Source organism: Mauremys mutica, chromosome 24, assembly GCF_020497125.1.
Source record: "Mauremys mutica isolate MM-2020 ecotype Southern chromosome 24, ASM2049712v1, whole genome shotgun sequence".
Classification (NCBI taxonomy): Eukaryota; Metazoa; Chordata; order Testudines; family Geoemydidae; genus Mauremys; species Mauremys mutica.
Window position 1 is genome coordinate 5,252,828 of NC_059095.1, and position 23,778 is coordinate 5,276,605.

Sequence of the window (23,778 nt, forward strand, 5' to 3'; positions counted from 1 at the left end):
CCTGAGACCCAGCTCAGTGTTTTAACCTTACGGGTCAGATTTTCAAAAGAATGTGCTTTGTTCGTTTAAAAATCTGGTCACTTATTCTGGTCCCTAATCAGGAGCCGAGGGCTTCCGGGGTATGTCTACTTGGCCAAAACAGACCCGTGGCAGCGAGTCTCAGAGCCTGGGAGAACTGACTTGGGCACGCAGGGCTAAAAATAGCAGTGTAGATGTCCAGCGTGTGGCTGGAGCTCAGGCTCTGAAACCTGGTGATGGAGGAGGGTCTCAGAGGAACCCAGGCTGTGCTGAACCCTTGTGAACAGCAGCCAGCCCACAACCCAAGTCCCTAGCTCCCGTGTTCCCACCCTTACGCCCGCCATAGCCCTGCCCCGACTTGGGTGAAGCAGCAGGTCTCAGCGCGAGGCTGAATGGGACAGTTCACACCTCTTAGTTCAGGCTGTCTGCAGACTCAGGCAGACATTCCCGCGTCAGATACACTCAGGTCCCCTTTTCAACTCTTAAGATTGCTGGCAACGTTAAGGCTGGCTGGTTGGTGCTCACATGGCTCAGAGTCTAACCGATCCCCATATGTGGGCCGGGGAAGGAATTTTCCGCAGGTCAAACTGGCAACGACCTTGAGGATTTTTTGCCTTCCTCTGCATCATGCAGGTGCGGGTCACTTGCTGGGACCATCGGGGCACATCTCACTTAATCGCTTCCCTGCCATTACAGGGGCCTTGAGCACCGTGAGCATCCTATGCTCCGCCTGTGGCACCTCACAGTCGAGTCTCCTGGGGGCTGTAAGATTTTGCCCTAATTCCCATTGCTGGGTCTGTGGGCGGGTGCTGGCAGCCAGGGCTACGCAAGAGCTCAGACTAGATGATCTGCTGGGCCCCTGCTGCCTTGAAGGCTGAGATTTTGGACCTCACCACGTGCCTCCGGGAGCCCGGGCCCTAGGCAAGGGCCTGTAGTCCTTACACTTGAACCCGGCCCTGTCCATTCGCTGCTCAGGCCCGCCCCAGGGACTGCACCAGAGCAGAAAGCGTTCACCCAAGCAGTCACAGACCGACAAGGAAAAGGTGCTAGGCCTGAAACGTCGGCCTCATCTTCTCACCACAGAGCTCCCCAGCCCTCACTCTGATCCCTGGGCAGATAACCCGGAACAGGCCCCCCGCCACTTGAGCTGAAAGTCTCAGCCTGTCTGCTGGGAGCAGCTTACGGTGGCTGTCTGCCACTGATCAGCCCCAGCCATGCTTAGCCTGTGCATTGCACAAAGGGGGAGGGAGAGCTCAGTGGTTTGAGCATGGGCCTGCTAAAGCCTGGGTTGTGAGTTCAATCCTTGAGGGGGCCATTTAGGGAACTGGGGTAAAAAAAAGTCTGGGGATTTGTCCTTCTTTGAGCAGGGGGTTGGACTAGATCAGTGGTGCCCATGGGTGCCATGGCACCCACCAGGGCATCTATGTGCACCCATGTACTGTCCAGTGGACAAGCAGCTGCTGAAATGCCACCAAGAAGCATCATCATCCAGCAGCATCACCATCAAAATGCCACTGATTTTCAGTGGCATTTCAGCAGCGATGCCTATCGACGTTGCTGCTTCTCAGCAGCATTTTGGCGGATGCTCGTCCGCCAGCCACGGTCCTCGGCGGCTCGTCATCCGGCACCCACCAGACAAAAAAGGTTGGGGACCACTGGACTAGATGACCTCCTGAGGTCCCTTCCAACCCTGATATTCTATGATAATTATTATTTGCTGACCGTGCACAAACAATGCTGTGTTGAGTCTGCCAGCACCTGCATGAGGTTTCACCTGGGCGTTTATAATCGATGTGCCGGCCCAATAGAAAATCCGGTGGCTTTTTTCCTCCAATAAGGCTAAACGTATTTCCCCAGGAGCTGGGTGCGATTTCTGAGGGCGGCAAGGCCGAGTGTGAGCAGATCCAAGCGTGTCAAACACACAGCTCTCGTGTTTAGCCTGTACCTTGTCATCCTCGCTAGGTAATTCCAAGAGGCGTGAATTTGTTCTGCAGGCTCCATGCTCGTGCTCAGACCGGCCACCTACCCTCCAGGATTACCACTGCCACGTAACCTCAGCCTGCCCCCCGGCTGTTCACCACCTTGCATTGTTCTCCACTATATTCTGCCGACACACCTGTGCAATCTGCTTTCGGCATCCTCCTCACGGTGGTTTTGGCAGGCAGCGCGGTTGAGTGGTGAGGGCATGGGGCTGGGAGTCAGAACTGATGAGTTCTGTTCCTGGCTCAGCTGAGGCCTGTGGGTGACCCTCTGGAAAGTCACAGCCACTCTGTGCCTCAGTTTCCGCCCCCCAGCCCTTCTGGAAAACGGCAACAGCAATGCTCTTTCAGGAGCTTTGACACTGAAGAGCGTTATATAAAGTATTAATCACTACAGGATGAAATCAGACCCTGTCCTATGCTCCCCCAAACTTTCCCTCCGACCATGGGAAATTAGCTTCTGAGACCAGCTTTCCAAGGTTCCTGCACACAGTAACAATATCCTCCACCAATTCCAGCCGCTCGGCTCCGGAGGGTGACCTTTCCTGCCTTGATTTCAGCCCCGCGTTCGCTGGGGCTCCTCCCTTCCCTCCCCCAGTCGAGGAGAGTCCACACCTTGCCGGCTGCATTGTTTGTGGAAGCGCCGGGGGCTGGGAGGGGACTCAGAGGATGGAATAAGTAAACTTGGCCGATTCTTTCCCCCTCTCCCCGTTTCCTAGATGCTGCCTGCTTGACAAAAGGCCCCACGCAAGCGGCAGCACCATCTGCTTTCCTTGGGAACCCGAGCCCGCCACTGAGGCAAACAGCCCCCGCCTCTGCAATTGTAAATACAGCTGCAGAGTCGTTTTTGCATCTCTGAAGTGGCTGGCTGGAAATCTCCTCCCTGACCCATGGCTGCTTGGGAGATGGGGACCGGCTTCTCCCCCTCCACATGCCTCCGTCCTGCCACCGTCCCTCTCAAAGGGGAAGGTTTGAAACCAGCTGGGCTCAACCTTCCCCCCACCTCCCCTATGAGCCCCAGGCTGCGGGACAAAGACAGAACAAGAGGACAGCCCCTGACCCAAAAACCTCACAAGCGCTAGTTCTACTTTGAGCCCCCGTGAGCTGGTCTATTGTTTTCCACTCCCACTTGCCCTGTCTTATCCCTGGAAGATATTATCCCAAACCCAGAGCACTTGTGAGTTCCTGGCTATCCTTACACTGCATGCTCCAGCCAGGGGAGAATTCAGATTCTCCTGCTCCAGCGGCACAGGCTGAGCTAAAGGAGACTCTCTGTAACCTGTGAGCGGCTCAGGGGCCTAAGACACACACACTGACAGTTCAGATTCCATCCAGTAGAGGCCAGCGGCGCACACGGACACGAGCGACTTCAGTGCAAGTCACCAGCCCCTCGGTACGGAGTCACACGCACCGGCGGCGACGTTCTCACGATGTGTCTCGGAGCTGGTTTGCACAGGCATCTCCGTATGTGCCTCAAGATGTCCTGCTCCGCTTTTCCAGCCCATATAGGATGGGCCGGTGCACTGGCTTTCACGGTGAATTGATCCCCTTCCCCATATGCTCCCTGCTGAGCCTCTCTCCTACACCAATAGCAGTTTCATATTTACACAAACATCTTGGAAGTCCCTCACGCCCCCAAAACCAGAAATATTGGCTTGACCTCCTGAGGAAAACGAGATTTTCTTCCCACCAGGCTGTACCCGAAAGCTCCGCTCGCTGTTCTGGCTTGGATGTGTGGGGAAGTTATGCTAGGGCCAATTTCACCCCCCAAGGGTTGTTCTGCGGCGTAGACGGTGCTCAAGGGGTTTATGCTCATGTATGGTCACTGCTTGTTTCGGTGCAGTATAGAAGCAATCCTATTGATTTCTATAGGCCTGATCCTCAGCTGGTATATATTAGTAAGGTCAGCAGAACTAAGCTGATTTATACTGGCTGAGGATCTGGTCCAGCCAGAGTGTAGCCTCGCTACATGGGCACGTATTTCACCCCTGTGCAGAGATCTACTCTGCTGAAGCGGGGCCAAATTTAGGTTTTGGCAAACACTAAAACTGCTGGGATTCTGCTGCTGTGAAGCTTTAAAGTCTATAGAAATGTTCCCACTTTTTAAAAAAAACAAAACAAAAAACAAAATTAAAGGCCAGTGGAAGCAGTTTTACACAACCCAAAGGCTGCAGGGCCGGGCTCCCGCAAAAGGAGCCAGAACAAGAAAGCCACCCAAAACTGATAAGCAAAGTGAAAGTGGTTCATCTATTTCCACTGTCCCCACTAAGAAATGCAGGAAGTGAACAAAGCAACCAGCGAAACTGGCTCAAACTCTGTCAGATTTAATCATCCAAGGTGTTTTTGTATCAAAGAAGGGAATTCAATATATATATATTCCTGACTTGACAGCGTCCCTTTAATGTCATAAGCCTAGATATGGCAAAAGTGACAAGCAATTTGGGGTGCCTGACTTGAGACACCTTCAATGGAGGCATGAAAAAAAATCTCTAGTGGCTTTTGAAAATATCAGCCTGGATTTTTCGTCCGCGCCACGGCGTTTGCCACGAATCGCTTTGCTGTGTTGACTCTGTTCATTGTTATTGCTCGGTGTGAATGCATCAGCTCCCTGCTCCCGAGCCAAAGGCATGTTTGAAAAGCACATCAGGGCTCTGAAGGAGTGGCTGGAAATCGTGGAGTCTACCTACGGAGTGAAGCTGCATGGGAGGAAGAGGGATTCTAGCAGCCGCTTATCAATCCTGGTAGCAAAGTTTCTGATGCAGCATCGCATCCACTCAAAAATATTAAGAGATGCACATCGGGATAGATGGGCAGAAGAGACAATGGAAGCAAATTACTGCTCAGTGACCAAATCAAGGATGCTGCATCCGTGCCCAGCAGCCAAGGGTCTCCGTTACAACGGGGCGGGAAATAAGGAAACAAACCCCAATTAAGAAGAGAGAGGCGCTTGCCCAGAAGCAGGGATGGGGGAATATCAAACGGATAATGCAGGGTCATATGTAGGGCTTTGGCAAAACAAGACCCAAGGGATGAAAAGTCAAGAAAGCAAAGCCACTGGAACGAGGGGCTCAATCCTGCTCCACTGAAGTCAGCGGGGACAGAGGTGCCACCCATTTCAATGCAGCAGGATTGAGCCCCATGTGCAGCGAGGCTCATGTTCATGATTTAGTTGGGGATTGGTCCTGCTTTGAGCAGGGGGTTGGACTAGATACCTCCTGAGGTCCCTTCCAACCCTGAGGCAATAATATTAAGCAAGAAAATAAAACGTGGGGCTCCTCGAGCTCTGAATCTCACCTCAGGTGGCGAGGGGACAGGGAACACACATGCGCATTAGGGCAAGCTCGCCAGGACAATACTGCAAGGCTCACCTCGCTTCTGCATAAAGCTGAAGAGGTCGTCCAGGAATTCTTTCCTCTTGGGATCCCCATCCAGCTCGTACAGCTGTGCACAGAGAAGGAAGAGAAGAGATCACTCGCAAGGCACCCAGGGTAGGAGAACATGACAAACACCCGCACATCAGCGCAGCGGCCCGGAAAGCCTGGCTCTGCAGTGCCCAGCCTGCCCCGTGTCAGAGGAAGTTAAACGTGCTGGACAGCACTTGGCCTAGTAGGTAGGAAACACGGCAGATCGTTTATTATGAGAGACACTTTAGCTCCACTGCTGGGTCAGCTGGCGAGCAGAGGCAGCGGTGAAACGGGGGAGGCTGGACGAAGCGGAGTCCTGAAACGCAGCCAGGTCGCTGTCTCACCCACCCCGCTGTCTCACCCACCCGGTTTCCTTTAGCTTCTAGGTTTTCCCGCTATGCGACGAGGGTTATAAACGCTGCTCCCTCTCGAGGCACAGCCGCACCGCAGCGTGCGATACTTGCTGGTTTTAAACCATTCGCATGGCTGTGGTTTGGAGTGGTGATTAGAAGGGGGAAGAGGAGATGACAGCAGGTGAGCACACGCTTCTTTACATGAGTCTCCACCACGTGGCCCAGTGGTTAAGCTGTTTGTTATGGCTTGGAAGATTCACAGACTGTAAGGTTAGAAGGGACCACTGTGTTCATCTGGTCTGACCCCCTGCACGTTGCAGGTCACAGAACCTCCCCCACCCACTCCTGAAATAGACCCCTAACCTCCGCTGAGTTACTGACGTCCTCAAATCACGGTTTAAAGACTTGAAGTTACAGAGAATCCACCATTTACAGTCGTTTAAACCTGCAAGTGACCCGTGCCCCACGCTGCAGAGGAAGGGGAAAACCCCCACAGGGTCTCAGCCAATCTGACATGGGGGAAAATTCTTTGCCAACCTCAAATACAGTGATCAGTTAGACCCTGAGCACGTGGGCAAGACCCACGAAACTCGCTTATGTGACCTTGGTCAAGTCACTTAGCCGCTCTGTGCCTCAGATCACAATCTGTAAAATGGGGATAACGGTTCCCATAATGCCCCACTTCACAGGAGGGCTGGGAGATTGGGAGGGGCTCCAATGCTATCGTCATGGGGACCATAGACAGCTCCCGGGATAACGCCATCAGATTGGTCCATTCTGGCAACATCAGGTTACTGCTCCAAGAGACTCCCAGAAACCTCATAAAGGGTGGAAGCGGGGGGGGGGCGGGGGCTTATCCCCAGCTGTGTGTTAGGGGCTGATGATGTACGAGTGGCAGCACAATCTCTGGCCTAAAGAGCTTGACGCCTAAGCCAGGCTGAACGTGGGGTCCGCTTGGGATGGTAGCACTCACTTGGGCTGGCTCTTCGGCTGGAGCAGCGCGGAGTTAGGTGCGCAAATGACAAGGGGAGCCAGTTCAGGAGTCGGGCGCCTGACTACCGTAGGGATCTGAAATCCCCAACCGTAAGCACGGGCTTAGCGTCGAGAATGGGAGCAGGATCGGGGCCACAGCCCTCGGTCCCCCCGCGATCAAGGCCTTCTTTGGAAGGAGGCGAAAGCCATTCTGCTGCCCGGCTCTGTGGGCCATCGCCGGTCGCAGGAGCCCTGGCAGCCATTGACTTTTTGCTGCTTGCTGGCAGAGCTGAAGCACCGGTGGCATGACCCCTGCTCTCTGTAATTAACGCGCTCTCCGGGCACACACTTTGCATGGCTTGGGTGAAGAGCAGTAACGTTTCCTCCCCAAGAATAGGCAGCAAGCACGTCACGACCCGCAGCTGCGTTGCAGCTTTAAAGAGACTGAAAGACTGTAGGTTAACTGGAAAGGGTTCCAGATTGTTTGCAGTTAGCAAAGCAAGCCCTGGGCAGACAAACGCCTTGAAGCGTATGCAGCACTGTTGGTCAGGGTGTATTAGAGAGGGGGAGGCACTCTCTTTTATTGGACCGACTTCTGTGGATGAGAGAGACACGTTTGTGAGCCGACACCTGCAGAAGAGCTCTGTGGAGCTCGAAAGCCTGTCTCTCTCCGCAACAGGCGCTGGTCCTATAAAAGAGAATCCTTCTCCCACCTTGTCCCTTTAATGGCAAACACTCCAGATCATTATGTGATGATCCCAATTACCAAGACAGGGGACAGAATTCAACATACCCAGACTGTAAGCTCTTTGGGGCAGGGAGCATCTTATGTTAGATGTACGTACAGCTCCCTGCACAATGGAGCCCTGATCCCGACTGGGGCAGCCGGGCGCTGCCATAGTCCATCTAACAGCAGCAGCAAGCCTCCAGCCGTTTGCATGGCAAAGCTCCACTGATGAGGTCCCATGGATAAGGGTGCATTCAGGGACCCAGCCAGACTAGTTATTATGGATGACCCTTTGTTAAGCTGGGCACTAGAATCTCCTTTTCTTTAACAATACACTGCGGCAGACCGTGTGTAAAGCCGTCAAGGGAGGGGGTGAACTGACACAGCACAGAGATTCATCCCCTTTCACAGCTGTTTCCTTCACGGCTCATGCAAGCGTTTCTCAGCAGCTGTTTGCAGCCAGGAAAGCCTGCGAGCCGGTAGAGGGAACGCAGTGAATCTTCGGTGCACGTAGCGCTCATTAGCTGCAGAGTGCGTGGGTGTCAGAGTACTGCCTCAACTATTAATATCGCCTCCTCCTCTCCCCGCGCAGCAGGAGTGTCAGTCACTTACACCAGCTGGGGGGACCTTTGCCCCTCTGTCCGTTTCTAACACGACCCCCAAAAGCCTGCTACATTAAATGAAACTGAGCCGCCGCCTCCGTCCGACCCACTCTGAACGCTTCAGAGACTGGAAACGTCACCGTAAAACCACGGCCCCAGAGCTCCCGAGCAAGACGACGGATCCTTTCCCGTTATCTGTAAAGCGGCGCTGGCCTTCTGAGCACAGCGTGCAAGACACAATAACCTGGGCGCAGAGAGTCTCGGAGAGCAGGAGCGGCGCCAGGGTTTCTGGTGCCCTAGGCAGAATTCGGGGGGCGGCATTTTGTGCGCTCCCCACGGGGCGCGCGGGAGCTTCCGGTTCCACTCCCGTCGCGCCGCCGAAGAAGGACCCTCCGCCGAAATGCCGCAGGCGACAGCGGCAGCCATTGAGCTGCTCAATTGCCTGCCGCTGTTTTCCACGACACGTCGGCAGAAGGTCCTTCTTCGGCGGCGTGACGGGAGTGGAACCGGAAGCTCCCGTGTGCCCCGTGGGGAGCGCACAAAATGCCACCCCCCGATTCCTGGTGCCCTAGGCGACCGCCTACGGTCGCCTAATTGAAGCGCCGGCCCTGTCGAAGAGATTTAGGGACCTAACTCTGATTGAGGATCTGGGCCCACCCCAAAGAGCTTCAACTACCAAGACAGGGCAATAAAGAGGCCCCTAGGACGCTTGTTCCCATTAGTGCATAATGCAGAGTAGCTGTAACCCTGTTGGTCCCAGGATATTTGAGAGACAAGCTGGGTGAGGGAATCTCTTTTATTGGACAAAAGCTGGTCCAATAAATGCCATTCTCTCACTCACTCGGTGTTTCTGTTAGTGTATAAAGGGTTCTGTGTGCAGATAGCGTCTAGCAGCGGGGGGTCCTGGTTCACGACTGGGCCCCCAAATACCAGCAGTGATTGTAACTCATGCTAACCAAATGCGTCGTGCATCCTCCACTAGCGGCTACTGGGCTCCTGCCGCTACCAGCTATTGGAGTTGCTCCTTTAGCTCAAGCAGGAGACCTGCCCTCTTTTACTGCTGCAGGGTCCAGGTTTGAATCCCGCTGGTAACCTGTAGGTTGACCCCAGGACTCCGGCTAGCCCCACAGCCACGGACCATCCTCCTTCATGTGTCACACGAACGGCGGTTTGCCTGGCATTAAAGACTTCGCCTCGCCCCGAAGGCGGGAGTTCAGCATTAACTTGGACTGTCGTGGCTGGCGTAGGTGTTCATCAGCCCCTTCATGATACAGGAATGCTGCTTTGCCTGCAGCACTCCACTGCTGTGCCCCGTATTTGCTCAAAGTGCGTCCCAATGGGATCACCGGGGCTTTTAGCGTCCGCAAGCCCCCCCTCCCCCCTTTTATAAATTGGATCCGGCCTGGAGAACCTACCGACCTTATTTACAAAGCATCTTAAAGCCAACACCTCCCGCGAGAGTGAATTTCACGCTCAATGAGACCCTAGGGACAGAAGCCCCTTCCCCTCCTTTCTGCAAAGGGATCCTTTGATGCACGACGCCTTCTTCCCACCCCACAGCCAAGCCTTACACAATACAAGGCGCTAATGCTATTGTAAACCAGACAAGATTAATGAAGCAAGGCACAGGGGCATTACATGCTGCAAGGGGTCTTAGCAATACACAACTGGGGGATGTTTTTATAAGCCGTGACAGGAAGATCTATGCAAGGCTTCTAATGCAACCTCAATTTATACTTGCACCAGCTTTTCAACTGGGCCCACACCCATCGTTTGACAGCAGAGCACATTCCAGATGTGATTGATGAGAGCAGGCCTTGCCGGCCTGGGGAGGCAAAGAATCGAAAGCTACGTTAAATTCTTAACCGCATTTTGGAAGCTGGGTCCCAATGCTGGTTAGAGTTTTTGCACGGCAGACGCGTAGCTGATTAATAGTCGTTATTGCCACATATCCGTCAGAGGAACTGATTAAAGGGCTCGCACGTGTGAAATACAGCGAAGGCTGCTTCACAAGCTAGAGAGAGAAACAACCACTGCACCAGCCTACTGCCAGTGTGTCGCCCGCCAGCGTCTCGGGTCCTCCTTTAACGACTGGTCCGCACGTGCACCAACGGCAGAATGGAAACGCTCTACAACACAGGCAGTTTGTCTGTGCGGGAGACAATGGAGGGAACTCCCCAAGGAGCTAAGGACCAACCCATCCCCTGTTCCAGGTGCAAGGTGAATTTCTTTGACCTGCCTTCCTTACCAAACGTAAGCCACAGGGTGGCCTAGCAGGACCTTGCCTGGTGATTGTGGTGGCACTTTGCGGAGTGACAAGCGTAGATCCAGGAACCAGGCACTGGCCCAAGGGTGAAGCTGGAGTCAGAGTCAAGATTAAGTTCTGAACTGGAGTCAGAAGCCAAACCCAAGCTGAAGGATGAGCTGGAATCATAGTTCAGGATGGAGCCAAGAGTCAGAAACCAAGACGGAGCAGAGAGGTTGGGGATGCAGCAGGAACTGGGTCGGGAGCAAGGAAGCGGAAGTGAGAGCAGCTGCGGGCGCGTTACGCCTTGAGCAGGCTGTGTGCTGCCACGGCGAGGCTCCCGCAGCAAAGCGCTGGCTCCCCAGCCCCGGCAGGAAATGCAACCGTTTGGAGGGAGCTCACTGGGTCCAGGTGAGCTTGCTGAGTTGCCTAGCAACCAGGCTGAACACACAGCAAAATAAAGCCAACCCTACCAAAACAAGAGACTCCACTGCACGCGCTTCCCTCCCGAGGGAGTGGAGGAGAGAACGAGCCACTTGTAACCGATGTGAGTCACGCCATGTAACGCATGACTGGAAGGTGCTCCGATACGGCAGCCATGAGCGCGGGTTAAGAACCAACGCAGAACAGAAACGAAACCCCCAGAGAATAACAGCAGGACTCCTCCGAAAGTACGGCTTGGCTGCTGTGGAAAATTTCAACCAAACCTAATTCTCCCCCGCGTTTTCACTGAAGGTTGTGACTTTTCATTGAAATAGGAAAAAATGGAAATATTTTGGCTTTGGGGCGTTCATTTTTAATTTGGGTGGGGGGGAAAAGCAGACACACGTTTCAGAAAAAAGTTTATTTATAGTTGAAATCCCAGAAGAGTTCCAATGGAAAAAACTGTGGCCAGCTAAGGTAACAGCTTACTACTGCCGCTAGCTACGAACCAGCCTGCTGCACTGTTAATAGCCTTAGTCCGTTAATCCCGCTCTCAGTCGATCCCTCTTTTCACCTCCAGCATTCTGTCGCTTTAGGGTGGGGACTGTCTCTGCGCTCCCTGGGTCAGGTGCCACACGGCCCTCGACGCTACAGACACACGTTAAATAATAGGGAGAATCTAGAGATGCAATGGACGAGAAACGATTAGTCACATTTAATGGCTCTATGCCAGTTGGTTGCATGGCAGAAGGTCTGGGGCGTGGGCTGCACATCTGGCAGGGCACCAGGGCAGCAGATTCGGTGAGGGTAGCCCAGTAGGGTATGTTAATGGGCTTGGGGGATGCGGCTTTGAACACAACCGCAGAAACACAGGACCTGATCTGCCAAGGTCTGGAGCGTCCCCAGGGAGGCGCTCTGCTCCCTCAGCGCCAGCCAGGAGACGTTAAACTCCTTGTAGGATCAGACCAGGGGCTGGCAGGATCAGGACCAGGTCTGGCATGGAAGGGAGGAGCTGGGAAGAGCAGCAGCCCCACCAGAAACCAACTCAGGACATCAGGGTCCAACAAAGTTTTTGGGGGGGAGGGAACCCAGAATTCCTGTGTTATTTCCCCTCCCCCAAGATACATCTCCCCCCTCCCTGTCCAGGGTACAGATTCAGGTGCTGCAGCTCCCCCCCACCTTGCAGTGCTGACCCATACGCCCCGGTCACCCCACAAGCTGGGAGCACAGTGCTGGGCGATGCAGTCCTTAAGCAGCCCGGGCTTCGCCGAATCCCACGCCGTGCCAAGCGCCTCTCGCTTTTCTCAATGACCATTCTGAACAACTGCCAGCGGAGCCGGGGCCTCGGGGGCTGCTGCAGGCCTATAAATATTAGCAGGTATCTCAGCAGGGCACGTACCGCGGGGCCGCGGACTGCGCCTTGGCGGATTAGCACATTAACCGTGTAACCGATATGCCGGGCCCCAAGCTCCAGCTTGGCTGCCTGGGATGATTCCTCTTTGGAGAGGCGTCTGGAGCTGCTTAAGAAGCCATGTGGGTTGTCAGGGCAAAGGGTCTTAACCCAGGGTCTGCGAAAGCAGGTCTGCAAAGGAGCTGCCTCTTCCCCTCCCCTGCCTGACAAGGGAGGGGGGGGAAGGGTACAGGGTTTTCTGGCTGTCTTTGGTACCACTATGGGCCCCGTTATCTGAATAATCAAGAGACAGCCAGAGCTGTGGGAGGCTGTGCGGCCTAGTGCACAGGGCACGAGCCTGGGAAACACAAGACCTAGCTTCTATTCTTAAGAACATAAGAACATAAGAAAGGCCGTACCGGGTCAGACCAAAGGTCCATCTAGCCCAGTATCTGTCTACCGACAGTGGCCAATGCCAGGTGCCCCTGAGGGAGTGAACCTAAAAGGCAACGATCAAGTGATCTCTCTCCTGCCATCCATCTCCATCCTCTGACGAACAGAGGCTAGGGACACCATTCTTACCCATCCTGGCTAATAGCCATATTCTTGATTCTGCCCCCTGCCTTGTTGTGTGTGCTTGGCCATGTCCCTTCCCCGCTCTGTTCCTCGGTTTCCCCTCCCATCCTTTGTCTGTTTAGACTGGACGCGCTCTGGGGCAAGGACTCTCTCTTACTCTGTGTGTGTCCATCACACTAGGGCCTCTAGGATGGGGATTGTGAAATGCTCAGGGTGGTTAGAGAGGCTACACAAACAGAATACCCACTAATAATGGGGGATTTCAACTACCCCCATATCGACTGGCTACATGTCACCTCAAGGTGGGATGCAGAGGTCAAATTTCTAGACTCCACTGATGATTGCTTCTTGGAGCGGCTTGTCCTGGAACCCCACTACAGGGGAGGCAAGTCTTATGTGGAAAACAGGATCTGGTCCACGAGGTGAACAGAGCTGAACTGCTCAGAAACAGCAACCACAATGGAATTAAATGCAACATCCTTGTAGGGGAGGAAATACCAAAAAAAACCCCACCACAGCAGCATTTAACTTCCAAAGGGGAACTACACAAAAATGAGGAAGCTAGCTACATGGAAATTGGAAGGAACGGTCACAGGGGTGAAATGCCTGCAAGCTGCATGGAAGGGTGAAATGCCTGCAAGCTGCATGGAAACCATTTAGAAACACCATAATAAAGGCTCAGACTAAATGTATACCCCAAATAAGCAAAATCAATAAGAGGACCCCAAAAAACGCCACCGTGGCGAAACGGCACAATAAAGGCGGCGGCGTCTGGAGGCAAAAAGGCATCCTTTAAAAACTGCAAGGCTGATCCTAGGGCGGAAAACAGAAAGGAGCATAAACTCTGGCAAGTCAGGTACAATTAGCCAGGCCAAAAAAAGAATCTGAAGAGCAACTCGCAAAAGACACAAAAGCAAAATTGTTTTTAAGTAGCATTTCTTGAGGGTGTCAACAAGCACGGGACTCTAGCGTACTTGGACTTTCAGAAAGCTCTGACCAGGACTCACACCAAAGGCTCCTAAGCAAAGCAGGCCATCCACAGATAAGAAGGGCCTCTCATGGAGCAGTAACTAAACAATAGGAAACAAAGGATAAGAATAAACGACCCGTTTTCCCAATGGAAAGAGGTAAATAGTGGAGTCTCCCAAGGAGCTGGATTAGGAGTATGAAACAGGGACTGTTCTGCTTAGAAAAGGGATGACGGAGGGGGGATAGGATAGAGCTTCTGTAAAATCATGAAGGGTTTGGAGAAAGGCTAAATACCACTTCCCTATTCTCTTTCACATAACACAAGAACCAGGGGTCACCTAATGAAATGACTAGGCAGCAGGTTTAAAACAAACAGAAGGAAGTACCTCTTTACACAACGCACAGTCAACCTGTGGAACTCATTGCCAGGGGATGTTGTGCAGGCCAAAAGTAGAACTGGCTTCAAAAAAGAATTTGGTAAGTTCATGAAGGATCGGTCCGGCAGTGGCTATTAGCCAAGATAGCCAGGGACGCTGCCCCATGCTCTGGGTGTCCCTAAACCTCTGACTGCCGGAAGCTGGGACTGAACGACAGCGGGTGGATTGCTCAATAATTGCCCTGTTCTGTTCGTTCCCTCTGAAGCATCTGGCACTGGCCACTGTCGGAAGACAAGATACTGGGCTAGATGGACCATTGGTCTCACTCTGTGTGGCCATTCTTATGGCTATACTATAAATAATAAGAGTTCATCCGGCCCCTATGCCTGTGGTAACTGAGCACTTCTCCGACTTTAACCACCCACCTAGGAGGTGGGTCTATTATTTCCATTGCAGAGATGGGCAAACCAGGCACAGGAAGGCTAAGTGACTTGCCCAAGGTCCCACGGGCAGTCTGTGGCAGAGCAGGGACTTGAAGCCAGGGCGCTGATCCTTTGAACAACAAACTCCTGCATCCCCCAGAGTCATCTGCCCCTGGCTGGCAGAGAAGGCTGCCCACTAAGTGGGCTTTATAAGTAAGGGAACAGTGCAGAGGGCAACATCACGGTTTCTGAAGCCTGACATTTCTCTCTGCAAAGTCAGGCCTCCAGAGCAGGGTGACCTATGGAAGAGATCAGTGGGACCGCACCGATAACCAGGGGTGTTGAAAGAAAGCCATAAAACCCGCAGCTCCCTGGGAAGTCCGTTAAAGGCTCAGCCAGCCTCTGTGCAATGGATGCAGGCAAAGGTCAGAACCTGCCTTTATCACCAACACCAGTTGCGAGCCCAGACTGCTTTCAAGTCGCCGCCCTCCCCCGTTCCAAGCCGCGCTGGCCCAGGGCTGGGGAGGGAAGGGCAGCAAGGAGCAGGGAGGCAGGGGAGGACAGCAACCCCAGAGAAGCTGCAAAGGAGACTGGTGTCCAGAGATTATATGTTAGGGGGGGAGCCCAGGATTCCTGTATCGGGGGGACAGATTCCGGGAACAGAGCTTGGGTTTCTCCGGCTGGGGAAGGGAGGCTCCGAATCTGGCACGTGAGGGGGGGCAGTGGATGGGGCACGGTTAGCGGTGGCAGCAGGAATGCAACAGACATGGCTCTGGGGGGCCCGGCACTGCAGGTAACTCCTGACCCAGCTGAGGAATCTTGGGCCCCGGCCAATGAAGAGTCCAGGAAACGTCAGGGTCTTTCCCAGCAGCCCCTGCCGATTCCCAGAGACACCGGTCCTGGGCAGTGCTGAGCGCCCTCCACTCCCCGGGGGATCAGGCCCTGAGCCAGAGAGGGGCAGGGGACGGTGACATCCTGTCCCTCAGCTGAATTCAGTTCTTGAGCAAGATGCTGCCAAACTGCTGTAGCAGCTCCAGGGGGGCACCAGAAGCCCCTCCTGGGAACAGCAGAGCTGTCAATGAGCTGAATTAAGGGGAGGGGGGTGTATTTCTTTAACACCCCTCCTTACCCCTGGCCTTCCCCAGCTGTCACACACTAGAGGACCGGCTACAGCTATAGAAGTGGGAAAAGGGGCCGGGGGGATCTCAGGGCTCACAGGTGGGGGAATAAATTAGGAAAGGGCTTCTATCAATTAGGCAGATTAACGGAGAGGCTCAGACTCACAGGCTTGGTGCTGTGCCCACGCGGTCTGTGAATTTCCAGCAGGCACCAGCTCCCTGAACTCAGCACCACCCTGCAGCGCAGTCCTCCCCAGAAACACTCTGGTTCGTTCCCTTGCCCATGTACTGCACAGACGCGAAGGCCTAAAAGCCAGTAACCAAGAGCAAGGATGATCCAGGGTTGATGGCACCAGCCTGGAATTTGGGTTCAAATCCCAGTTCTGCCACAGACTTCCTCCATGACCTTGGGCAAGTCACTTAGCCGCTCTCTGCCTCAGTTCCCGGTCTGTACAATGGGAAGAACAGCACTGCCCTGCCTCAGAGAGGTGCATTCTGAGGATAAATACACCATAGTTAAAGCAGTAGAACTTTGTGGCACGGAAGCAGTTATAAAAGGTGCTTTTCCCAGTATAGCTCTTCCTACACAGGAACGGGAATAAGCTATGCTAGTATATAAGGCACTTTGATGCCAGCTGAAGTGCGTCCACACTGGGAGCTTGTTCCGGGATAACTATATTGATTAAAAGGCAAAATGAGAAATCTATCCCCTATCTGACATAGTTATACTGGTCCAATCCCATGGTACAGACCAGGCCTCAGAGTTACACCCACATCACATTGCAGAGCCGTGTCAAGCAGCCTGAATGTACATGAGCACCAGGCCTGGAGTTTTTAGGAGGCACGGGATGGCGTGGAGGGGCTTCCCCGGCGCTGCTGGAGACTGATAACCCAGCACAATAACTCTCCCTTCACACCCACTCAGTCATTCCTGCTTCGACTCATGCCATTATCACAGAAGCCCAGTGGTTTTCAGTGCTTCAGTTCCTAAAGGCTCGTCTTCCCCGCTCTACGCTGGCTTTCGAGTTCCCCTCCATTGCCCTGCTACTGGAATTGTTACTGACACCATATTGCTTTCTTGTAAAGAGAGCTCCTCGGGGAATTCACCCTCACCCCTCCTGCCCCTGTTGTGAACATGTGTCCGCTTCCGCATCACGGCAAGTTAATTCAGTTCCTTCTCTCCCGTAAAACACGTCACCGGGGAGTGGAAAAGAGACCGGCCAGATGCTAACTGCACGAGGCCAGCAGGCGCTGAGTGCCAAGAGTGGATCCATTTGGAGCGGCTTGGTGGACTTAGAATCCCGTTTCCAAAGGAGATAGGGGCCTAATTCTGGTTCCTATGTAAGATTACATGCAGGTGAAGTGTGATCCTATAAGACCCTCCTTATAACAGGATTCACCTGTCATCAGGATTAATCACCAGAACCCTTGTCTCCTGACACCCAGTGCCTTGTCCGCTAGACTTCACCGCCTTCCATAGTAGCAGCTTTGCTCCTCTCGGTCTCCGAGGCCAGTCTGTCTCGTGAGTAAAGCTACGCTGAATGCTGCAGCCCAACGGCAGGCGTCCCCAATGCCACCCCAAAGGGGCCGTGTGCCTGCATCAGACCAGAACCTACCCCCCACCCCCAGCTCCCCATGGCGCACGTGGAAAATCTCAGACCTCCATCTAAGAAGAGATTGACTCACCACAGACTCACTCTACCTCCGATTGCAAAATCAAGCATGAAATTGTCATGGGGTTGTGGACAACGGCTGGAAAACCACTAACCAGCTTCCCACCCAAGCCTGTATCGTCTGCGTGAGCACGTGCTCTCCCTCGTTTCACACAAAGGAGAGGTTTTGAGAATGGGAATTAAGAGGCAGGATCCTTTTAGGCTGAGCCTGCTCTTTAACTACAAATGAGCGAGGGAAGGAAATGTAGCATAATGGGGGGGGGGGGGTTTAAAATGTCACAGTCCCTTGCCTGATGGAATTGCAAAGAGAAAGCTGCATTAAGCAAAAAGTTCCTTGTGGTTTCTTTGGGGGAAAACAGGAAATGCACACAGTTGGGCGGTAAAGTCAGCAGGGCCGCCGAGAGGATTCGGGGGGCCTGCGGGGCCCAGGGCCCCACTTGCCCCCCCCCCGCCACCTCGGGCGGCCCTGAAGGTCAGTATAAAACAACCCACAGGGGGCTGCTCACAGAGATCTGAAGCTAAAATCTGACCAGTTCTGATTGTCTTCATCAGAAACAGACACTTGCGCCGTCAAAGGCCTGGCAAACAATCCGAAAGGTCGGCCAGAAAAAAGAATCACTGGCTACTTACCACCTGGAAGGTGAATAATAAAATAGCTAACTGTAGCCAATCAGGAGGTGCTCATTTGCATGTGCAGGCTGATTGGCTGAAAACAAACATCCAGGTATCTTATCTAAAGCCACTAGTACAATTTTAACCAATCAAGCTGTGCAATTTCTCTCTTCTACATAAGCAAACAGAATGGAAGGTTTTTTTTCAAATTTATGGGGAAAATTTACATCGCGTGGGATGAAAAAGTAAACTCAGATGTGCAACAAGGTCCCCTCCCTGTAATCTGGATATTGTAACCCAGTGCTGGTCTCTCATAAGAGTTAGATAGTAAATAATGATAATGGTCTTCCAGTCCACAGAACAATAGTTCTCAGCTACAGACCTCAATTTCAGTCCATATATATGTAAATAGTTACAGTGCCTATCTTCAGCTATCCAAATAGCATGGGTATCTGGTAAAGCCAATGAAAATAAACAGTTTGAATTCCTATTCCCTATTGCATCTTTTTGGACATTACTGAATTAAGCTTCACAACCATTCGAGATAATATCAATCTGCACTTTATGGATGGAAAATTGAGACTCGGAGGGTAAGGCTCATATATTCAACAGCAGCCTCTAAATTTGTGTCTCAGGTTCAGATGCCCATGTTCAGACACCCAGGGCCTGATTTTCACAAGGGCCAAGCACCCACCTCTCCATCTGAAGGCGATGGGAGCTGCAGGTGCTCAGCTCCTCTGAAACATCAAACCCCAAGGATCTAAGGCCGGGCTCCCAAGAACTGAGAGTCAGTGATGGTCATAGAAAGAACCCAGGCATCCTGACTCCTTGTCCTGGGCATTAGCCACAACGACACCCTTCCCCTCTTCATGCTGTGCTGGCGTCTAGTGCCCAACAGTTCCACATGCCCAACGGCCGAGGGGTCACTCACCGGCCAGTGCACTCCCCCATGGCCAGGCATGGTGCAGAAGCCTCTTATGATCTGGTGCCCCGTTCGATGGTCCCTCCGAGCCTGCGGTGCTTTGCCCTTTCTCACTGCTCAGCCCTCCAGCCAGGCCGCTTGCAATCCCCACCCCTTCCAGGGTAATGGAAAGTCCAATGGAGCAGCAGTCTAGTGACCTTACCCCAGGCCTTCAGCCCCACGCTGGACTCCACAAGTCCTTGTCCCTCCTTGCAGGGGGAGGGGTTTACATCCCCTTCCTCGGGGGTCAGCTGGGGACCCCAGCCCTTCCTCTACTCCGGACTCTGGTCCAGGGACCCCGTATTGAGAAGCTAAGGGCTGCTTCCTCAGACTCAGTGCTGGTCCCCTGGGCCACTGGCTCCTTCCTCTGCCTCCAGGCCTCTTTCGCAGAGCGACTCCCTCCAGTGCGCTCTCTCCAGAGGGTCTGGCTCCTTGTGAGTCTTCCTGCCAGTTTGTGGCTGATACAGTGGCTGGGGTCAGATAGCTGGCCTGTCAGATAACACATGATCAAACCGTGTGTCTCAGAGCGTGTGTGTGTCGGGAGGGGGAGGTGGGCAGATCAATGAATGGCTGCATTGTTTTTCCCTTCGCTCAGGGATGCCATGAGGCCGGTAACCCGTAGCAGGAACACAGGCAGACAATGCACGGTGTCCAGCCCGGAGGGAAGGGGTGGGATAGCATGGTACCAGCGTGGCACTTGGGAGACCTGCTACTAACTCCCTATGTGACCTTGGGCAACTCCCTTAGTCTCGCCGGGTCACGGGTTTCCATCGGTGCAGCATGGCAAATATTTGTGTGAAAAAAGGAACTGACTAGATGGGTTGTCCAGGCCACACTAAGTACGGTTTAGAAAGGGTTAATACGAGGACTACTGACACTGCATTGATGAGCGTGGTAGGAGAGCCTACAGAGAGAGAACAGATGCTGTAAGCAGGAGGAGTAGGTGGTATAGATGGTTATAAGCTATCTATTGACCGGGGGGGACCCTAACAACTGATTAACCATTTGTTAAAACATCTGTTCATGGCTGATTTCCCCGTTATAAAACATACCCATTCTATAAAATGTGACCCTCCCTCACTCCCCCTTATTCAAGAACATTCAGATACGCGCTGTGAATTCATGAAAACAGCTGCAAATCCAGGAAGTTGCGTTATTTCTATTTATTTATTTCTGATTTTAGCAGAGAGGATTATTCAGCCACAGAGACAGTCTCCTGTTTGAAACTCTTTCGGACACATCCAGTCCAGGAGCAGAGCTAACACCATATGGTCTAGCCACCCAATGGCACAGCCGGAGTGAATACCAAATAGCCAAAGCAAAAGGTTCATGAGCAGGGTTACCAGGTGTCCGTTTTTTGACTGGAACACCTGGTCGGATAGGGACCCTGGTGTCCATTAAAAATCCGGTTGGTGCAGTCTGGCAGGCTCCCTACCTGGCTCCACGCAGCTCCCCGGAAGCAGCAACAAGGGTCTTGGCTCCTAGGTGCAGGCAAGGCCATGGGGGCTCCGCACGCTGCCCCTACCCTGAGCACTGGCTCCGCAGCTCCCATTGGCCAGAAACGGTGGCCAATGGGAGCTGCGGGGGTGGTGCCTGCGGGCAGAGGCAGCGCGCAGAGCCACCAGGCAGTGCCTCCACCTAGGAGCCAAGACCCTTGTTGCTGCTTCCATGGAGCCCCCCCAAAGTAAGCGCTGCCTGGAGCCTGCATCCTTTACCCCCACCCCGCACCCAATCCCCTGCCCCAGCCCTGAGACTCCCCCGCTCCGCACCCAAACTCCCTCACAGAGCCTGCACCCCACACCCACCCTGCCCAGAGCCCCCTCCCATACTCTGAACCCCTCCTTTCTGGCCCCACCTCAGAGCCCACACCCCCAGACCAGAGTCCATATGCCCTCTCACACCCCAACCCCCTGCCTCAGCCCAGAGCCTCCTCCTACACTCCAAACCCCTCGGCTCCACCTCCCCGCCCGGAACTCCCTCTGCACCCCAAACCCCTCATTTCTGGCCCCATCCCACTGTAACTCTGAAACTAGAGACAGAGCTCCGGAAGCATCACATTCAACACAAACCTGCTGCACCCGATCTACACGAACCTTTCAGGGCAGTCTTGCTGCTTTCTGAGCTGCTCAACTCAGGCCCCATACGAGGAATAAATGCACCTCTACCCTGATATAACATGAATTCGGATAGAACGCGGTAAAGCAGCGCTCCGGGGGGGAGGGGGGTGCACGCTCTGGTGGATCAAAGCAAGTTTGATATAACGCGGTTTCACCTATAACGCGGTAAGATTTTTTGGCTCCCGAGGACAGTGTTATATCAGAGTAGAGGTGTGGCTGCCCTTAAAAGCTGCGGGAGGATGGCGTGGAACTCCCTCCAACTTGAGTCTCTCTTTCAACAGGGTGTTTCAGTCGTACACCTGCTGAAGAGTGACAGAAGCCTCTAGGGCGAGCCAGTGCAGCATGGGACGTGCGGGAGCCAGTTTACGTCCAGCTTGGCAGGCTAGATTTTGACAACTCTGCAGAGTTTGACCGATGCTGATTGGATACTTAGCCCTGAGATCAACCCACTGCTCCTCCAGAACAGATGGCGCTCCTGGACGTCAAGCAGAAGAATGAGCCAAGACCTTGACAAATACTCTGATGAGCGCGTGCGTCCTCGGTGTGTGGATACAGCTCTACCTTAAACTGCTGGAAAAGCCGCAGCGTGTCTCCTGACCTCTTTTGCTCCAGGGAGACACTGTTTCTTCCTTGGAATCTGCACTGGCGGCCTCTGGATGGAGCAGCTCCTAGGAAGTGCCTGCTTTTAGCAGTGCTTTGTTGGGATGGCCGACTAGTGACAGCAGCAAAGAGGCCGGCTTCATGGGACGAGAAGCACTGGGCTCTCTTTTCCCCCAAGAGGAAAGGGGGTGGGAACCCAAAGGATCCACTTGACTGAGGGACAGGACAAAACGGCTCTGTAAATGTCAGAGAGCCGCCAGGAGTTCCCTTTGGCGCTACGCTGGGTGTCACAGGATGAGCGGGCCCTTCAAGCAAGTCTTGGGTTCAGCCTCGCTTGCAACAAAGTTTACTGCTCAGTCCAGCGGTCAGGGACCTTGTCTTCTCTAGGACCGAAGGTGCATCCTTAACTCACCTTAGCAAACATAAGGTAAAGCTCTAATGGAGACAAGGCAGTTGGTAGCTTTCACACAAGTGAGCAGGTTGAGGTCAAGACTATGCAGGAGCCTAGAAGATGCTCCCTGGGGGGAGGGGAGGAGAAAGACACACAAGCATTTGGGGGGCCCACTTGGTGACGGGTTTTTGCATTTTTTCCCACCATAATGCCTTAAAAAACTTTTTTGCATCACATCACCAGCGTATCCGTCATTATTGAGAAGGAGCTGCCTATTGAAGACAGAGAGATGGAAATGCCAAGACATTAACACAAGCGAATTCAAAAAACCCTCCACGGGATTTCTTTGCATGGAGGACGTCCTTGTTGTGCACCGAATGCCTTATTTCCTACCTATTTCTCTACACCCGGGGTGGCCAACCTGGGGCTCCGGCGCCACACGCGGCTCTTCAGAGGTTAATATGCGGCTCCTTGCACAGGCACCGGATCCGCGGCTGGAGCTACAGGCGCCAACTTTCCAGTGTGCTGGTGGGGGGGGAGGGGCTCACAGCTCAACCCCTGGGCTCTGCCACACGCTCTGCTCCCACTTCACCCCTTCTCCCCCCTGCCCCCAGAGCCTCCTGCATGCCACAGAACAGCTGATCGGGAGGCGCGGGGAGGGAGCAGGAGGCGCTGATCGGTGCCCGGTGGGTGGGGGGCGCTGGGAGCGGGGGAGTAATGAGCTGATGTGGGGCTGCTGATGTATTATTGTGACCCTTTGGCAATGTACACTGGTAAATTCTGGCTCCTTCTCAGGCCCAGGTTGGCCACCCCTGCTCGATACCATTTTTTCCGCTAAATTAAGTGAGAGATAACACAGCATAGATAAAAATAAGCGTGAAACCCCAGTGCATCTCTTTTTAAGCACTGATCGTAAAAAGCTGAGAGATCAGATCTTTTTTTTTTAAAAAATTTGAGGAACTGAAATTCATTTCTGTTTAAGCAATATGTGAAAGTGAGAAATCAGGCAGCAAGGTTTTAGCCTGACTGCAGCTACTGCTTACGCCACAGGACTGAAATTAACAGGTGCACGGGCGCAGGACTTTGGCTGGTGCCAATTTTCATACGTTGCTCTCTAGGGCAAACAGCTTTTAATACGTGTTTCTACTATTCAAAAACCAAACTCCCCATTAGGGAAATTCAATTAAAGATGGCAAGGAACTGTGCAAGTATAATGAATCTTCTATTAGACACTGAGCTACACAGCACTACAGCACTGCCCAGGGTTATACTGACGGGTTGTTGTATTTAGGGTTTATAATTAACAAGGCCATCAGGATTTAGAAATATGGTTAATATTTGAATGACCTAGTGGTCCCAGCTGAGAATGGGGCCCCAAGGTGCTAGGTGCTGTACAGTCCCAACCTCAAGGAGCTTACAGTCTCAACAGACAAAAGGGTGGGAGGAGGAAAAGAAAGGAAGTGACTTGCCTAAGGTCACACAGTGAGTCAGTGGCAGAGTTGGGACTAGAACCCGGGTCTCCGGGCTTGTCTACACTAGACAGGCTGCTGTAGGGCCATAGTATCCGCACCTGCTACACCACCGGAAGGGGCGTGTCTGTCACAACGGTTAACCCGCCCCCTCGAGAGGTGGGAGCCTCACTGATAGAATTCTTCCGCCAACCTACCAGGCTCAGTTTAACTGCACCTCTCAGGGCTGTGAATTGGTCAAACACCTGAGCGTAGTAACTAGGACGACCTGAGTTTTAGGTATAGACAAGGCTCGAGTCTGGTGCCGGTTTAAGCTCTCCATAAGGGCAGGGGGGTGAATGCCATCCCCCACCATCAACTCCTTTCCAACTGTAGAAGCA

General features: G+C 53.3%; 1 protein-coding gene across 4 annotated transcripts in view; it reads right to left on the reverse strand.

The window, feature by feature from the left end:
* ARID3A (AT-rich interaction domain 3A) overlaps nt 1–23,778 on the reverse strand; it is a 106,839-nt gene that overhangs the window by 16,523 nt on the left and 66,538 nt on the right. For all 4 annotated transcript variants that reach the window (XM_044998477.1, XM_044998476.1, XM_044998475.1 and 1 more), the window contains one exon: nt 5,366–5,438. In XM_044998477.1, coding sequence (XP_044854412.1) covers nt 5,366–5,438 — 73 coding nt within the window. The remainder of the gene's footprint in view (nt 1–5,365; nt 5,439–23,778) is intronic.